The 18,194-nt window shown below is 39.1% G+C and overlaps 1 protein-coding gene across 1 annotated transcript in view; it reads left to right on the top strand.

The window, feature by feature from the left end:
• SLC35F1 (solute carrier family 35 member F1) overlaps positions 1–16,620 on the top strand; it is a 237,384-nt gene extending 220,764 nt beyond the window's left edge. Inside the window, exon 8 of the mRNA XM_064649684.1 lies at positions 12,535–16,620. Coding sequence (XP_064505754.1) covers positions 12,535–12,759 — 225 coding nt within the window. The 3' untranslated portion in view covers positions 12,760–16,620. The remainder of the gene's footprint in view (positions 1–12,534) is intronic.
• Positions 16,621–18,194: the final 1,574 nt, after the last annotated feature.

Here is an 18,194-nt window from a genome sequence, read left to right as displayed (position 1 = left end):
TCCTCAGTCATATACTTTAGGATATTTTCCTGATGAACTTGGCTATGCAAGCTGCTTGATCCATAAGCTTTCTGTTTGAATGGAATTTAATCTCATGGGGCTTTTATCCTTGTCAGTGCTTCTAAGCCTTTGATAATAATGAGGATAAGTTATATTACTTGTCAATTCTTTATGCCATTGGTAATGTGCAAAAACCTATGTTCATGTTTTGTTTTCCAAAGTACTAAATTTCTTACAGTGGGACTCCCTCTCAACAATTCTGTTCCCATAAAGCTGTACTGTCTGCATGCCTTTCATCGAAGCAGCATTTTAAAAGCTTTTTCACATTTTTTTATTTATTTCATTAGTTAGTTATTTGAATTTCCTCTTCCAAATTATAGTTAATTAGAAAATAGTTAGGTGTATATATTTAAGGATCTGTCTTGAGGTGGAAAGGAGTTAGGTGTGTTTGGTCTCTCTTGAATTCCTGTGACAAAAAGGGCCCCATCCACTCACCCTTTGTGTAATGATGCAGGATACTATACAATAAAAAAGCTGTGAAGTAAAATGACAGAAAAGAGTAGAAACCGGAAAATTAAATGTCTCCCACCAAGATGTTGCACAGCCTGACAGATTTTTAACATCACAGCACAGATATGGCAGCTTTTTGAAAATACTGCATTGTTAAAAGGATGTCTTTTCCTTTCACAGTGCTATCTTGCAATAGATTCATTAGTTGCAAAGCATGAACAGTGAAACAGGGATACTTACTGTTTGGAAGTCATCAAAAAGAGTGTAAATGATGTGGCATTTGTATTGCAAAAGTTATGATAAAAGCTTCAATTTCAAATATATTTTTTCAGACACTAGCTCATCATAAATGTCAAGGTTTTTAGGTTCTTTTCAATGCTTTTAGCTTGGTATTTTTTTCCTTTGGTCTCATGTTAAAAGACTGCACACAACAGAACTGATTCAAAGTTTTCTAGCAAATTGCATTTTTGTTGGAAATGCCTAATAATCAAAACAGGATACTCCAAAGGAAAAGGAAACACATACACACCCATTTTTATTGTGTGTAAATTTTGAAACAAAACTTTTTATGTCTCAGTATCAAATCTTCCTGCGTAGCTGAAGTGTTAAAATACTAAATTTATGTAACTAGTGAGAAATTATTATGGAATTGGGGTAAAGGTAGTGGGTGTGTTAGTAATTCAGGATGCTGTTTCATTTTGTATGTAATTTGAAGTCACAGCTGTCTGCAGTCAGACGAGTGGATCCCACTAGTCTCTTCTGTCCCCACTTCTGCTCCCAGGCTCAACAACACTTCAGACACATGAGCAGTAGGGCAGCAAAAGGGAGGCAACAGCATTGTACTGGAATATGCAATGATATCCTTATGTTTAGCATATGGCTTCCATCTGTCAATCATTTTCATTTGGGGTTAATGATTTGATATTATGAACTTAAAGATATTCAGAAAGCTGAGTGTCATAACAATCGGTTTTAAGCACTTGGAAATGAGTAACAGTCATCTCACATTACCTTGTTTCAATTAGTTTTGTGTTCCAGTATAAGGAAAAAGTTGTTCAGAGATCTCTTAAATATACCACAGAGTACATCATGAAGTTTAATTCTTACACTCTGAAGGAAATAAATGGTATTTTGGAAAAAAAAATGGACAGTCATGGAAGGTAAAGGTGAGGTGCTTATAATTCCTACCTAGTATTAGAGTGCAGACATATTAGGGGAAATCTTCTGTTGTTGGAAGTAATTAACTCTTGAATGATAAATCTTCAACAAAAACATATCAGTTTTAAAGATACTGATGAGTATTGGCTGAAAAAGGAAATTTGGGGAAGCAGAGCAATAAAAATTTATAACATCAAAGAACAAGAAAGTGGATTCAATTAACTGCAGAAAGCAAAATATATTGTAAAAAGTAACTGCCTTTTTCTTTATTACAAGAAAAAGTGTAGACAGAAAGACATCCTATTAAAAGAGCTTGTGACAACATAGTTTTTCTAAATGATGCTCAATGAATATGAACACAAAGACCAAGAGGCTGTTTCATAAATACTTGTGGAGAAAAAAAAATTAAATGAGAACCTCAGCATTTCCCAAGAAAACAATCATACTTTTGAAGACAAGGGAGTACAATGAATGTGTTGACTTACATACCTCAGCAATAATTTGCAAGCCAAAGGAGACAGACAAAAGAAAAAAAGTCATGAATTAGCAAAGCAGCAGCTGCATTCAAAAGCTTAAACAAGGTTAAGTAACTGAAACACTGTGAAGATTTTCAAATTGTGATTCTTCAAATTGGATTATGTTTCCACCTTAGCATATGGACACAAAGGCTAGAAGTTCCTCAGAGATGTAGATAGAATCATCTTTGAAAGAAAATGGTAAGGGTTAAATGCAATAGCTCCATTATAAATTTGGAGATTTCTTATGGAATTGAGTGTGTCTTTATTTCCAGAAGTGACCAGAAAAGAAGGTAAAATATTTAGGAAGTGTGCTAAGAACTATGTCTGCTGTCCATGTGGTTTATAAAATCTGTTTTGGTTAACTGACTGGATTGAAGTCCTTACTGCAGTTGTGCCTCTTACCAGCCAAATCAATGGATGCTACAGACATACAGGGTTAAAGCATCCACATGAGCTTCTATTTCCTACCAAAATGGAGGAATGGATTAACAGGCAGACAAAACATCAGTCAGATGTTGCTTTTACATGCTTTCAATCTAAGCAGTAGGGTTCAAACCCATGATAAGGGATAGATGCTTGTCATCAGCACTGCTGACAAGCAACTTCTTTAGCTGGAGTAAACTTCTGGAATTATTCCCACTGACCTAAATGTGATAAGTTTAGCAAGCAAGAGTGTTTAAAAGGCTCATAATGGGTCTGAAGAAGATTTGTAATAGCTTTTACTGAAAGTAGTCTGAATTTTATATCTTAAGGACAATAGGACAACTTGTAGGGTGGAGCTCCACATGCAACTGGACAAACCATTTAAAAGGTTGTTAGAAATAAATAGAGAGAAAACAAGGAATAAAAATAATCACCAAAGAAAGGTAATACTGCGCAGGTGAAAAAGAAATGGTGTAAAGTTGAATTACTGTAAAAGATTAACCAAGCTTGGCAATGAAGAAGAAAGTGAAACAAACAGCAAGAAGTTCTCGTATATGAAGAGAAGAACTAGTTTCAATATGCAAAGACAGTGGAAGCCAAAATTAAACAACCTCTAGCTTGGTACCAAAACAAGAGTGGGACCTTCTGTCATTTTCAGTAAGGATGAGAGTTAAATATGGAGACAATACACAATGTTTAATAGAAATGGAAGTTACTAGATCAGAGGTAGAAACAGAACACAATAGTCTGAATACTTCAAAGTTTATGAATATAGACAGTTGGAATAATTTTATGTGAAGTAGGCGATAAACTAAAAGCAGAAGTAGACACCAGGAGGAATAATTAGGGACATGGAGGTAAATGGAAAATTGGATAAAATGCAACTTGGTTCACAAAAGAAAAATAATCCAGTCTAAATGTGATGTCTGTCTGATAATTTAACAGAAATTTGTAGACAAAAGTCAAACGGTAGATCTAATCTGTAAGGCTTTTGAACAGTGCATCATAGAAAATTATCAGTTAAGATAAAGGACAGGATTAGTGCTGTAAAGATTGGAAACTAGGTGAGAAACTAGCTAATGAGGATAAAAGGCAAGGCAGAGTGCTGAGAGAGAAATAACTGATGGAGGTCCCAAAGAGTTGATCTGAAGACCAGTCTTGTATAGTGACTGTAGTAATAGATTTGGCACCCTCAGTGCTTCAGTAGGAAGAAGAATTAAAAAAATCAGTTGACAAGAACTGGCTGACATTGAGAAATGCTGTGAAGCACAGAGTGCAAGGTAGTGTCTGTGGCAACAGATGGGAAGAATTTGAGCACGACTGTGACAAAGCTGTTTCAAAATAAGTCTGTCTAGGTATTTCTGGTATTGATGGAGAAGTGCTACTGCCATAGGACAGGACAACTTACCACCTCAGGACAGCACTTTGCAGCGGTAGCAACAGAATTTTTTGGTCAGCTCAAGAAGGCCAAACAGAGCTTTTTCTCTTATCAGCTCCATAGCCTTGACAGAGTAACCTTGGTTTTGAACACACTGAACACAATTAGCCTTATATACAGTAATACAGAATCAAATACAGCAGACAGCTGCTACTATGTTAAATACTTAACACAAAAGCAAAAAGACACATGGCAACTGGCAGCTGATAGAGCAAACCAACAAAGAATTTGGAAAGGTAAAAGGGGGGAGGCAAAATTGATTTTATAAGCTTTTCTGTTGTGCCTCTCTTTTTTATATTAAGGACATTTAAAGGACAAGTGCTTTACCACTGTCTTGCCAAGTGATTGATATAAAGTAACTAGAAATGGAACCCTCTTATCCCACAGTAAGGATGCTCACAGAAAATTAGAGTAATGTAATATAAATGTTTTAACGTCACATAAAAATCTCTTTCCTACACAGATAAGATTAAAACAGATTGCAGGACTCATTCTACCTTACACTTTTTAATTAGACAGACTGCTGGTACTGCAGGGGTACTGAACACAGGCTCGTTTTTTTCTCCTCGTCTGATATCAGAGGTGACAAAGGGAAACAAAAGAGAAAGCAGCATTCCCATCTCCCTGGCACTCAGGAAAGGAAGAGAAACCATTTCACACAAACATTTTGCCCTAAAAGGCATGTATTCAGAAAGGACAGCCTATTATTATTTTTTAATAATGATACCATTTGAGAAGCATGAAATCATGCAGATTTGTGCAAAAACAATATTTGCCTTAGAGCTGCATATGTCAGCCTCAGAGATTTCTCTCAAAATGCTATCAGTTTTCTCCGTAAGTTTGTTTTATTCCACCAATGAATTCCAGGAAATCCATTAAGTTTCCCAAATTTTAACAGAATTTGTAGTGACAGTTTTCCAGTAACCCCTCCTCATTTTTCTCCCGTGTAGGTAACCTCAGTATCTAAGAGGTAAGGAAACTTAGGACTTTCCCACTCACCACTGTCTTACCAGTTAAACTGTGCCCACCAGCAAATACCATGCAAGAACTGGAAAAGAGAGTGATGCTGTATGACTGAAAGCATTGATCATTAGGTTTTTCCTATAGTAAAACATTCAAGCAGTAGAACAGGATCTTTCAGAATCAACAGGAAAATACAGAAAATGTGTCACATAATTCCTTCACATCATGGTTTCCACGCAACATTTGCAATTCAGTATAAGCAATAGTAATGGGTAGTATTTCATCTGAGTTATTTCATATTGAGGGTGCAATCAGGCATCAGGAAATGAGGAGTATGGCCTTTCTGCCATGCATGAAATGACAGGAAATGCTTCCTTTGACTTCTCTGTTTTCACCAAATGGCAGTGAGACCAGTATCAGGTTTTCACTGGTGTTCAGGCAAGACACTTCTTGCTTTGGGTTCTGGCTGTCATGAGCAACAGTGATGTGTTGAGACATGCCTATAAGTCAAGCCTCCTTCATCTAGTGATGATCAAAGATGTGGAAGAACTAGCTACGCATTTCACTTTGCATCCCAGCTGATTTCAGAGGGCAAGATAGGACTGTAAGTCACCACTTTAGACTGTATACTCATGGTTTGCCTAAGAAGTAGCTGGAGGTAATTAAAGTGTGAAGATAATGCAATTCTGCTGGTAGTGGACTGACTTGCTGCCCAGAAGTTATCATCATTTCTGAAGCTGTTCAGCACCCCTTGGTACCCTTCTCAGAAAGAGAACCAACACTTCTGGTCAGGCATTCCAGCTTCAGCAGTTGATGAGCTGAGAAGGAATGCTAAACTGTATGTCAGTGGTTTGGGTCCCTTTGGAGATCTCCAGATTAAAAATCTCAGAGATCTGGCAGGACATATATAGGTTCAGGTGGATTAGTTTTATCTGTTCAAATACAGTCTGGAAAACTCACAGTTTTCCAGTGTGTGGGGCCATTTGAGGTTACAAAATATGGTGTTTTACTGTTGGTGGTTGCTCCAATTTCTGTTGATAACAAAGACGTATCATCAGCTGCCTAGAGCTTAGTTCTATAGTATGTTTGAAAAGATGTCTGTGTACTTCTGAGAAATACTCTGCCCATAACTTCCACCTCGTATCAGTGATCAGTCAACAGTCAGGTCTTTATCTCTCACCCCTGAAGGTAGACAGCAGCAGTTGAGACTGAACCAGCAGCTCATTCTCTTCACAAAGAGCAGGTCAAACCCTGATTCCCAAATGGACATCTTACTCATAGGCTGGAACAAAAATAGTCAGCAATAGTTTGAGTCACAGTCCCAATGTAAGACAGACTAGGTCAGATCCTCACGGGTCTGATTGGAGGGAGTCATCAGAGAGCACTATGAGCTATGACTAGGATGCTGGGTCCCATTCCTATTAATAAAGTAACAGGGCTGTAATATCCAGCTATGCAAGTGAAAGCGCTGTGTGAATTCATAGCTCTCAGAGCTCTCACCCATTCTGGTACTGCTGGTGGCTGGAGAGTGTGTGCATCCCACAGCACAGCTTCTGCAGTTGGTCACAGTGAACTTCATTTGCTATATTGGGAGTAAAAATAGAAAACTATGGAAAGAAGCTCAGCCTCTTGATCAGTTTATCAAACCAAGTGGAAACGTCTGTTTGCTATATAAAAGATAATGAGAGAAATTTGATTTTAAGTCCCTTCACTCAGACTGCTCAGGTATTCATGTGTGAAATTACCCAGGGGAAAAAGCCGTAAGTCAGCAAAGGAACCCCTATTGGCCTTAACTTTGATGGGCTGTGCAGCATATGCTACAAACTAAATTAATCTGGAAAACAAAGAAGCTCATTGCACTGCACAGACCTACCGAGGGGAATAAGATGGTGGAGGGAACTGCCTGTCTGGAGAGCATGGAGGGTGTCAACAGAAATAGGGGACTTCGTGAATTCCACCTCATGTGTACATTTTTCCCTTTCTTCATCAATGGGATTCTAAGGAGATCACTTTTCTCTGAGATTTAAAACTTGAGTTAATAGACCTGATTTCTTTATGCATTTTTGTCAAAATGTGGAGAATTCCCAGATAAGGTAGAGAAAAAGGTGGTTATTCCATTTCATGCTTTATCACTGAACATATGAAACATGACAATTATAAATTTTCAGTTAATACTATAAAAAAAAATCCTTTTAAACTCATAAAAAGCACAGTTGGGTTGCCATAGGCTAGGAACTGGGGTTCATATTATCTGCCAAGAGATTCAGTCTGCGGCTGCTGTTTTGAAATACAAATGGAACTGGAGTGCGGCAGCTCCAATAGTCTGCTCCTGCAACTATTTCCAGTTCAATGGGCTGAGTTAAAGAGAATTTGGATTTTCATAACCATTGTAATAATGGTCATGATCACTATCATGATGGCTGAGCGAAAAACCAAAATTATCAAATCATTGAGTTTCTTTGTCTGTGTAGGCTTTTTTTGCAGACTCATATCTGTCTTGTTTTGTCACTTTGGATATTGTTTTGCCCCAGTGTCGGCGGTAACATGGACATGGACATCTGTGACAGTCATAAATACTTGTCTGCGGCTTCCCTTGTCAGGAGTCAGTCAGTCAGTCAGTCAGTCAGCATAGTATTTCCTAGGTATGATACAGTGATTCTTCCATGCCCTTTCTTCAGGCTTTCCCTTCTAAATTCGTGATCTGTGTACTGAAGAATGACTCGCTCTCTCCAGACCCAGGCAGAAATTTACTGTCTTTTAAACCATTTTTCTTTCTATTTCTTCTTCTACTGTTACTGTCTAATCACTATTCAAGATAATGAAATCAGATGCACTCTTTGTTCCCCATCAACAAGTTTCTTTTGCACCCACCTTTCTAAGTGGGTTACTTTAAAGCGTAAGAGTTTTAGAGAGGAAAAAGTGTTTTACCCATAATGATTTAAGGATGTATGAAAGACAGATTTCACATGGAGAGATAATAAGAAGAAAAAGATAAAAAGCAGTAGGGAGTAAATTTTGAAAGTTTTAACAGTTTGTTATGGATTTTTAAGGATCCTAAGTTTTCAGCTGCCTTTATGTTCATCTGCTTTATTTTAGGAATCTTGTGATGCTTGACTTACTCCCAAAATGTGTAATTTTGATTCACTTACAACAAAAATACTGTATATAAGCTACATTTTGTTTTGTAAACTTCATCCACACTTGTATGTAGCACTGCAGGTATGTCTGGGTTCTTTTCTAATGTCGAAGAATTTGCGCATGGATAACAGAAAGTCAGAGTGATTCCACCATATATTTTCTGTGGTCAGCTGAACAGTACTGGTTTTCTGGTGGGGTTTTGCAAGCGCATGCTGGAGGGAGGAGCAAGACCCCTATTCCTGCAACTAAGCCATCAGGTGCCATTAGCTCTTCTACTAAGCCTGACTTGGCAAATGCATTCAGCTACTGGGTCCCTAAGGAACATCTCTTAGATAAACACCAAAAACATCCACTCACCCAGAATCAGTGCTTGTTTTGATAGACTGAGCAAATCTTGTTAGACATGTTATCATGATGCATTTGTCTAGGTTTTGCTTTGTATGTCTATCTGCAAATTGACAGGCACCTAAAATGTGCCTCTTAAATGCTGATAGTTAATGGTGGTTTAGTGTAAGAAATTTTCACCACAGGTGCTGATAATGTCTAGAAAAGGCATTTTTTTGCATTTTCCTAAATTTTTAATGTTTGTAAATATCATTATGTGATCCATATTGAATACTAGTGGTTGTGAAAGCAGTTATAGACACCCAGATATCAGAGCAGAGCAGACATTGTGAGAGCTGTAGGGCTGATTTAACTGTTTCATTTGACTACTCAGTAAGCTTTGGCAGATGCTTTTCACATTAGTGATGAAATCTGAAATGCTGTAAGTAAGGCACTTTGCAAATGAGATCTTTGCCTTGTCCTCAGAGGATGATATCCCTATTTCCCATTTTTATTCTGTAAACTCATCTTTATTCGGTAACCAAGTGTTATTATCTCTTTTAAATAGGTAAGAAACTGAGAGTCCTCTAAAGTCATTGTGATTCACAAAAGAAATTCAGTGGTTAAAAGTCATACCCAGGACTCAAGAGTGTTAGATCATTGAACTAATGACAAAGTCATCTGGTCTCTCAATAAGCTTCACGATAAGCAAGCTGATGTACATATGTACCTATATGTGTAGATACAAAATCTGTAGTGAAACTGTTTAATGATACAGAAACATGAGTTGGTTTTTATGTTGTTTAGTGTGTGTGACACTCATTAGCTAATCTGAGCTAAACAGTTTCTGATCATGTTACTCTTTGAATAGCTTGCAGTTATCCTGTTTAGCATGGAAGAAAGAAGGACTTGGAGAGACATACCAATCTGGATATTTTAAAAATATTTTTTCTTAGCGGATATGCATTTCTGTAGAAAGCAAGAGATAAGTCAGAAAAATGAAGGACAATATTCTCAAGTAGCATTTTAGCCAGAGAGAAGAATTATACACTTCCTGAGAGCCTGCAGTTGTGTAGAGAGTAGCAATGAAAAATGATCTTCCCTCACTTCATTTTTTAGGAATAGCTCTTTTGCTGGTTTTGAATGTGTTTCTTTTTTCTGTCTCTTAATAGTGAATCTCAGTGGATGAGGTTTGCAGGTCAAGATAAAAAAATCCTCCAAAACCTACATATAGACAGCAGTACAGTGTGCCTGGAAATCCTATCTTCAATAAAATACAAGTATTTCAGCTAGAGTCTGAGGAACACAGTACAGTGTGTTCCTTACAACAGATTTTGAATTTGGAAAACTCTGTCTGCATCTTGCCATCACACTAGTGGAGTCACTGCTGTTTTAATAGGAGGAAAATGCCCATTGATTTCAAAGGGTTTTGAATCAGTCTGACAGGGTATTGACAAAAAACAGATTTCTCATATACCTGCGGCATATGTTCCTATATTAACCTTACTAACTACCCTTCTACTTCAATGTGTCAGAGAGCTGCTGCAGAAAGCAATTCAGCCTGAACCTTGTTTCTAAGGAAGATAAAGATGGAACTGTCATAGTGCTGTCAGGATCCAGGTCTTTTTTGGACTAGCTGTGCACAGATACCAAAGACAAATGATTCACAGACCTTTGTTCAGATTTCCCCAAGCTATGTCCAAACCCTTTCTCCCAGGCTGGAGATCTGCCATGAGGGAGGACACTAGGATGGCAAAAGACCCTGCTGGCACGAAGCCCCTGAGAGAGGAATGAGAGGGATGGTCAGGAGGAGGGGGATATGGTAGAGCTGGAGTGACGAACCAAAGTGAAAGTGAATTGATTTTGTCTGGGCAACTCCTAGAGCAAGAAAAAGAGTACATTTAGCTGCTGGAAGCCCCTCAGATTCCTCACAACAGGACACAAGGCAATCACAAATCTGGCTGGCACTCTGGCTATGCAGTAGAGCAAGCCAACTGGCTGTCTGGGGTGAGAAATTCAAGCATAAGGTGGGAATGAGGGATAGTGGGAAACTAGGGATGGGAAATTGAATGTATTTGGCTCCTGAGTTTTGCTTGAGCTTAGCCAGCCTCACTGTTGCCAAGTGATACTCAAGTTTAAATGCAAGGTGAAAGGGGGGAAGAAAGTGCAGACAGCAAAACTGAACTGTAAATGGAGGGGAGAAATGAACTGGAAGCTGCTTTGAAATTATGGACTTGGGTTTGATTGCCACCTGGGGGAGATCTAAGCCTAAACAGTTCTATCAGACCTGTGTCAGATGGAAGGAATCCTTCAGCAGCTGCAGGGTGAGGCTCAACACTGTCTTTGTGACTGGTGGGACAGCTGGATGGCTTCATCAAATTGTACTGCCAGACAATACCTGAGGACCTGGTGACACACCTGCAAAAAAACAATTAATAGCTGATGAAAAGGAGAACTGTTTCTACCCTCTAATCCTTCTTACATGTTTTAAGCTTTCCCCATTTTGTTGTTTTCCCTCTGAAACATGCATACTGGATGTGGGAAACATGGGTTACATGTCCAAAGCTTTCAAAGATACTGAGGATTCTGTAAAAAGGCCAAATGCTTCCTCAGACAGGAAGCTGGATGGAGGTTTTGTAGGTTTATGAAATGGTAACAAATTAACATCACTACAAAGCCAGCTTAAGTAAAATTTGTTTTCTCCACAATGATGATTTCTTTAAGTATAAAAAACGGAATTGTTCAAAAACTTCCAAGATAATATAGTTCAGTCTGTTCATTTTGTGCCATGGTAAAGGGATCCAGAGGAAACAAATGGAGCATCCATCAAGACAGAGTCAGTCATGACTGAAAAACAGATTTGCAGACACCTTCCTGTAAACTAGTCAAGTACCTCATGAAGAAGCTAGTAACAGGTTGCAACTAGTTCATAGTGCTCAAGTACAGATTCCTAAAAGTTGCAGAATACAGGCACTTCTGAAAGTCTCACTGAATACAAATCAGTTATATCCCCAACAAGCTGTCTATGCAATTTGTCGTTCATGGTTTCTCCCACACGGCATGCATGAAGAAATAGCTTGTAGTCTAGAATCAGGAGACAAGTCATATGGGCTTAAAGCCATTTTTGTGCCCCTTGTAGCAAGAACACAGTATCTGAAGCTAATATCCAAGGGTCTTTGATTTTGAAACCCTGCCCTTGCCTTTAGTTTTATCTGAAAGGACTAACAGATTGCCAAGAAGGTTCTTTGTGTTGTATTTTTAGTCCAGACACGAGTCTGCATATGTCTGAAAATTCAGTCTGACCTCTGATCTAGTGAAGCTGTGCCAAAATACGTGTACTTGAGCTTTCAGTTAACTGCCCTCCATATGTGCTTTCAAACCTTATGGTGTCAACCCAAAGCATGTTTCACAGCAGAAGTTCATCCTGTCCAAACCCACATTACATTTTCTATGTACTAAGTACTATGTACTATGTACATGTACTTTCGATTCACAAGCAAGAGAAGCTGCAGGCAGGCTTTTAAAATGCCTTCATTAAAATATATTTTAAGTGTATATATGTTGTAAATGCTTATTGAAATGTTTATTTGATTATATTTTTATATTACCAACAGCATGTTATACTTCATAGACATATGGTTTAGCTGTAATTAACATCAGATTTGTTCACTACCTGTCAGACATTTTTAGATGACGGTACCTCAACACTGGAGCTAGAGAAACTTGGACTAAGAGAAGTAATTGGCTTGTTTAAAACCACGACAAAATCAGTTTTGGATCTTTGACCACAACCCAGCTTTCCCAAGTCCCACCTGGGACTTAATATGCCTGGCCCACGGGACGGCACCAATTAGCTCTTGGTTATGGAGGACAGGGGAACTGATGGGAGTAAATCAACCTTCAAAGAGTCATTCCCATAAAAAGTCAACATCGAAGTGATAGGGAGTTTGTTGTGTGCAGTGCATGCCAAAACAAGGATCTGTACCTACCCCATCTGTGCGTCTTGATGAACACAGGGTGACTGGTGATGTGTCTAATGACTGTACTCTTATTTCTGCTTAGTTTTCAGGACTTTACTTGTTGTCATTCTTCACTATCCTTGTTGGGCTGATGCTCTACTCCTCCACGTCCACCTACGTAGCCCAGGATCCTCGGGTGTACAAGCAGTTTCGAAACCCTTCAGGACCTGTTGTAGACCTGCCAGCCACTGGCCAGCTGGAGCCTTCGGTGACATACACCAGCCTGGGGCAGGAGACAGAAGAGGAGCCTCACGTTAGAGTTGCTTAAACCCAGGGCTGTTGATCACCTACTGACAGTGGAGCTCGTATATCCATTATCTCTGTATTGTACATAGAGAAAGGTATTTACCGGGTGCAGTTACACTGGTGAGCTGCAAGGTAGCAAATAATGAAAGCTCATAAAAACACAAATTAATTGTTACAGGGTGTTCATTGCAAGGAGATGCCATCCCTCGTTTATGATATGAGCAGCATGTTTGCAATACAAACTGCTGTGTATGAATCAGTTAGTGTCAACCTACCTGTGAAAGATATTCAATATATAAGATTAAATTACAAAAAGAAATTCATAGAAGGGTGTTTCTGCACCCACTGAATGATATTATGCCTAAGCCACACCAGTTGTGGAAAAAAACGCCTTTTTACAGCAAATACACTTTGTGCGGTCACTGTTAATTTCTCTCTAAGATTTGTTTGTTTGCACAAAACAGATGGCTTAGTCATGATAGCAGCAGCCTGACACATTTTTGCTAGCACCTTGGATTTGGTGAGGAAAATACAATGAGTTCATCTGTGCTATCTGTCTAGTTGCCCTTTCTAGGTAATCTGTTCCATGAATCCGGAGAAGGGACAACTTAAAATATCCGTCTCTATTCTAGGAATAGGTATAAGGCGAGCATTTTAGCCTTTCTATATTTGCAGAAGTGAAGTACTCAAGCATTGACCTCTCTATGATCCATGGCAGATTTCCTAGTGGTTGAGGTTCTGCATCAGGTTAGTTAGAAACTAACAGGGAGTTAGTTTCTCTGCAGTCGTGGCTTAACAAAGATTTCTTACTTTTTAAATTTTAATCTGTAAAAAGAAAAACACATTTTCTAGTTTCCTATGTATTGTACCTCTCCATGGTAAGATGACATATCGTGTGGATCAGGGCACTTATTTTAGATACTCAGTGCATTGAGGGCGCCTTCTGCTGTTCCAGTTTGCTTAGTCTCCTGTGGTTCATTATTCTAATGACAGCTATTTAGAAATGTGTCAGTTTTTTACCAAAACCCACAAATTGTAAAAATCAGGAAGATTAAGTGAGAAATTCATGAGCAGAAAAACTGGACCATCTGCTGGTGTTGCTGCAGTAGTGCCAAGGCATTAATACCAGCAGGGTGCAGCCACCTATTTTTATTAACTATGAGATGAGCAGAAGAATTCAGCAGTTTTCTTACATTCCTGGGGACATATGAAAACAGTAAGGGTGTGCTCCATGCTTCTGTACACAACTGTACTTCTGTCTCAGGAGCCTTATCAGAACTGGGGAAATCTTAATCATCACCATCAAAAATCCATCTTTGCCTGTATGTTTGCTATTCTGGGAGCCAAATAAAAGGGAATCATTATTTCAATATCCTTAATCTATTTTTAATTTAAAATTAAGGAAGAAGGGATGATCTTATGTCTAACAGATAGGTGAGGCATCTAGGAGATCTTGGTTTTATTCACAGATCTGCCACATCTTTGCATGATCCTTGGGCATGACTTACCTTCTGTGTGGCTGAGTTTCCCAATCTGTATATACGGGAATAATGATATTTTACCTACCTCACAGGGGTGCTATGGGACCAAGTTATTTTAAAATGCTTCAGGATCTTCAGGAGGAAGGAGTTTAAGAAGAACATAATAGTGCTGTAAACGCGTGTATACATTCATTGTATTTGAGAATGGAGTTTACAGCACAGTTGATGAATATTTTGCTTGTGGGCATAGAAGGTGAATTTGATTTGAATGTTATTCTGCTGGAAAAGACTGTCTCAAGTGAAAATGTAGGCCTTCACTTACCTATTTCTATTTAAAAAAAAAGAAGAAAAAAATCAATCTGTACTCTGGAGATTAGAAAGGTCACACAGTTCAACCAAGCAGGATGAATTTCTGCTGAGGTAACATTCATCTTTTATAGACCTGTTCTGCTTTAATATAGAAGGAACTTCCCTGAAGCAGACTGGGAGAAGTGTATATATGCATAATATACATGAAGTGGCAAATGGCAAAATGCTGTTGAACAGCAGAAGTATGTTGTATCTTACTCTTGCTGTGGAGAAGAAGAAGTGATTTCTTTCCCGCTGTGTTTAGGTTGTCTGCCATGATCCTGATGCATCTGAGGGAAGGTTCTGCAGTATTGCCAAATCATGCCCAAAGCCATCTCAAAAGCTTTGGTTAAAATGGCTTGGTACTAAACTAACAAATGTATGATTTTTTTTTTCCCTGCCTTCTGTTTATTTAATCTTTTTAGTGCTCATGTTTCCAAACTTTTTTTCTTAAACCATTGAGGATTAGAACAAAAAAATACCCAAACAACAAAACAGAACCAGATCCCCACAGGAAAACAGAGTCCATATTCTGGGGATATTAAGGAAAGTCTAAATTTAAAAAAAAAAAAAAAAATCACACGAGAGATTACATGATACTTCAGGGTAAGATCCTTGGGTCAAGCCCTGTGAGAGCTTCGACTTGAGGTGGATTTCATACATTGCCCAGGAGCAGGGGCTCTGATTACAACCACCACAGCTCCCTCAGGTACCTGGAGGCGCACTGGTGGGCACCTGTCATCTCAGTCTTTTTTGCTACCTTTTGTACCAATTAAATACCTTTCTCTGAACGTTAGTCCCTGTGTTGGTCTGAGAACCTTGAGGATTGTGTGTATGTGTGTTTCATGTTTACAGTTCCTTCCTTTTGCATAACTATTTTGATTAATTTTGGTATTAGTATTTATTTTTAAGCCAAATGTTTGTAGTCCTTCGGCTTCCCCCTCCTCATTTTTTTTACACTAACTTGTAGATGTTTGTTAGAGTCTTTTCTGAAACAGCTGGGCAGGAGGCATCTCCCAGCCGAGTCACTGGGCTGGGAGTTTTTCTTTACAAAGGTTTGCAATCCCCCTGGGTGGTTGAGAGGTGTCACCTGAAGCGATTTTAGTAGGCTCTTTTAAAAGGCTCTGTTGTACTGGAATAAGTCAAGAATGTCTCAGTGTGACTCTGTGACCAGCCACCATCCCCTGTGCTACTTGCTCAGGAGTTTGATGTGCAAAGCGGGGCTGCCTGTGTTTCCTGATAAACAAGGCGGATACTCAGATTAGCACTGGTATGTTAGTGCTGGATGGACCTCAAAGGAAAACAGTAGTATAGCTTTACAAGTAACTATGTTGACTGAAAAACTGGGGTCTTGTGAAGGAAAACGTTACTTCTGCCTGCTTGTTCTCTGCAGTGGGAGACCTCAGTACACACCAGCAAAGGCTCAGCTATCTAACCGGCAGCTACTCTCCGTGTTGCGTAGGACGTCTCTAGCTCTGTGTAGCTCCTTGCCTGAACAAACTGAACCTCTGTTATAGTGCTGGCTCTGGGCAGCCCTTAGTAAGACTGATGTAATTTTCTGCTACTGGATGAAAACCTTCACTGGGAAACAGACCTTGTCTTTGTTCCAGCTATAAAGTTTCAAAACACACAACAATAGACCAAGCAATTGAAAATTTTGCACCACTGTGTCATAAGAAGAAGTTTCAATGTATAGTGTAGAGATTGCTAACTTGTGCTATTAACATTTTGACAAGCGTGTAGTATCATTTTCTTTCCTTTTTTTAAAACCATTTAGTATTCCTGAGCTAGCTACAAATAAAAATTTTACCCCATGGGTAGGATTTTATTGTTAAATGCCATAATAAAGCACACTAATCTTGACACTGCAGATGGAAGTATGAACCAAAACCAAAACCAGGCAAACAAAATCCCAACCCCAAATCCTGCATTGAAAAGCTGAACAAACCTTTCTCCATTTTGATATTTGCATGCACCTATATGGACTGGCTGTGGCAATGTAATGCCTGTAATAATGTTTTCAAATAAAAAAATAAATGCTTTATGAAAGCGCGGTCATTGGTTTCTTGCCTGTTTCCGTTCTGCTGTCTTTGCCTAAAATGATTTTTCAGAAGAGTATATCTTGGCTGCAGGACATCATTTTTCACTGTACTGAGGACTTCTTTCCCTTGTGAGGTGGTTATCTGCAACTCCTTCCTAGGTGTCTAAGAACAGATGCCACCGGGTATCCTTAGGTATCTTGCCTGGCCCAGTAGTGCTGCTCCAGAAGGGTAAGGGGACTCCTGCACATGGTCTGTCTTAACTTGCTATTCACCTACGGCTAGCTCAGGTATTCTGATAGTCAATTGCCCTCATTTGAGCACAAAAGCACTCTCTCCACTGCCTTCCAGAAATTATTAATCAGTCTAGAATTAATCTGGGGATATTAATCAGTCTGGAATTAATCTGGCACACGTTGAAGGACTTCTCTGGCAGAGGTTACTGAGTGCCTGCAGCTGCCTTTCCCAGATCTCCCTCCCGACTGCTCTGCCCTGCGCTGTTCCCAGTGGAGTCCTGGAAAGGAAAAATAAAAGATGGATACAAAAATTAAGCATTGGGGAAAAGGAGTGTCGGGAGGAGCAGAATTAGGAAAAGAAAGAAAATGAGGCTTTGACTCCTTTAAAGTCCACAGGGAAAGGAAAGGAAGATCCTAGGTGTGTGAGAGCAAGGGATTTTGTGAACATATATTCATTCACCTCTAAGAATATTTGCCAGCATATGCATCTCTCCATCCCTCTGTGCCTGATGTCTCCGTGGGAAACTTGGCATCAGTATTTCTCACATACTTCATTGCAGGGAGTAAAAAAGGGAATGGAGAGTGGTGAGCTCATTTCCAACCTCTCCCGGCACAGTAACTGCACAGAGCCCCAAACATTACAAAGCCAGCAGTGCTGCACCCATGTGCTGGTTGATATCTGATTTTCCAGTGTGAACGTCTCCTAAGTTATGGAGAGCTCCAGAAACTGAGTTAGTGTGCATGGCTTTATCATGCTAACAGTTGATTTGCATTTTCTTCCAAATCTGCTCAAGACTCTCTCTGGCATTACAAAATTATCCTTTTATTGCCTGGCTAGAATTCAGCCTGGGTGCTTGAGTCATATGCATAGTAATTGCTTGGAATTACCCTAAAAATAGATCATAAATAGGCATTAATGAATCTTTCTGTTCTTCAACCAAACATGTTTTAACCCTGAAGGACACTCAATCAGCTTAAAGCTGCCAGTCTCCCTTTGTTTTTGTTTATTTAGAACTAATTCTTCAAAACATTACAAACCCAAAGCTGAGTGCTTAACAGCAGTATGGTGTAGCATACAAATAAGAAAGCAGTGCTTTTTACAGTTAGAAAAGCTGTTTTATTACATCTGCTCTGTAATTATAAGCAAAGAAAAAATAAATAAGCCAAACCTTTGCAAAAGGGAACACCTCTGCTTGCACAGTCATAGCCTCGTTCCCACAGCAATTGCAAAGTGGGTGCCACTTGCCAGCAATGCAGCAGTGATGATAATACTGGAGTAGAGCATTGTCCATGTCATTCTTCTCAAATCTGAAGTGAAAAGTCAGTGCTCTGTGCAGTCTGTTTTGTTGTAAA

Source organism: Pseudopipra pipra, chromosome 3 (genome assembly GCF_036250125.1).
Source record: "Pseudopipra pipra isolate bDixPip1 chromosome 3, bDixPip1.hap1, whole genome shotgun sequence".
Classification (NCBI taxonomy): Eukaryota; Metazoa; Chordata; class Aves; order Passeriformes; family Pipridae; genus Pseudopipra; species Pseudopipra pipra.
This window is presented reverse-complemented; position numbering and strand designations above follow the sequence as displayed.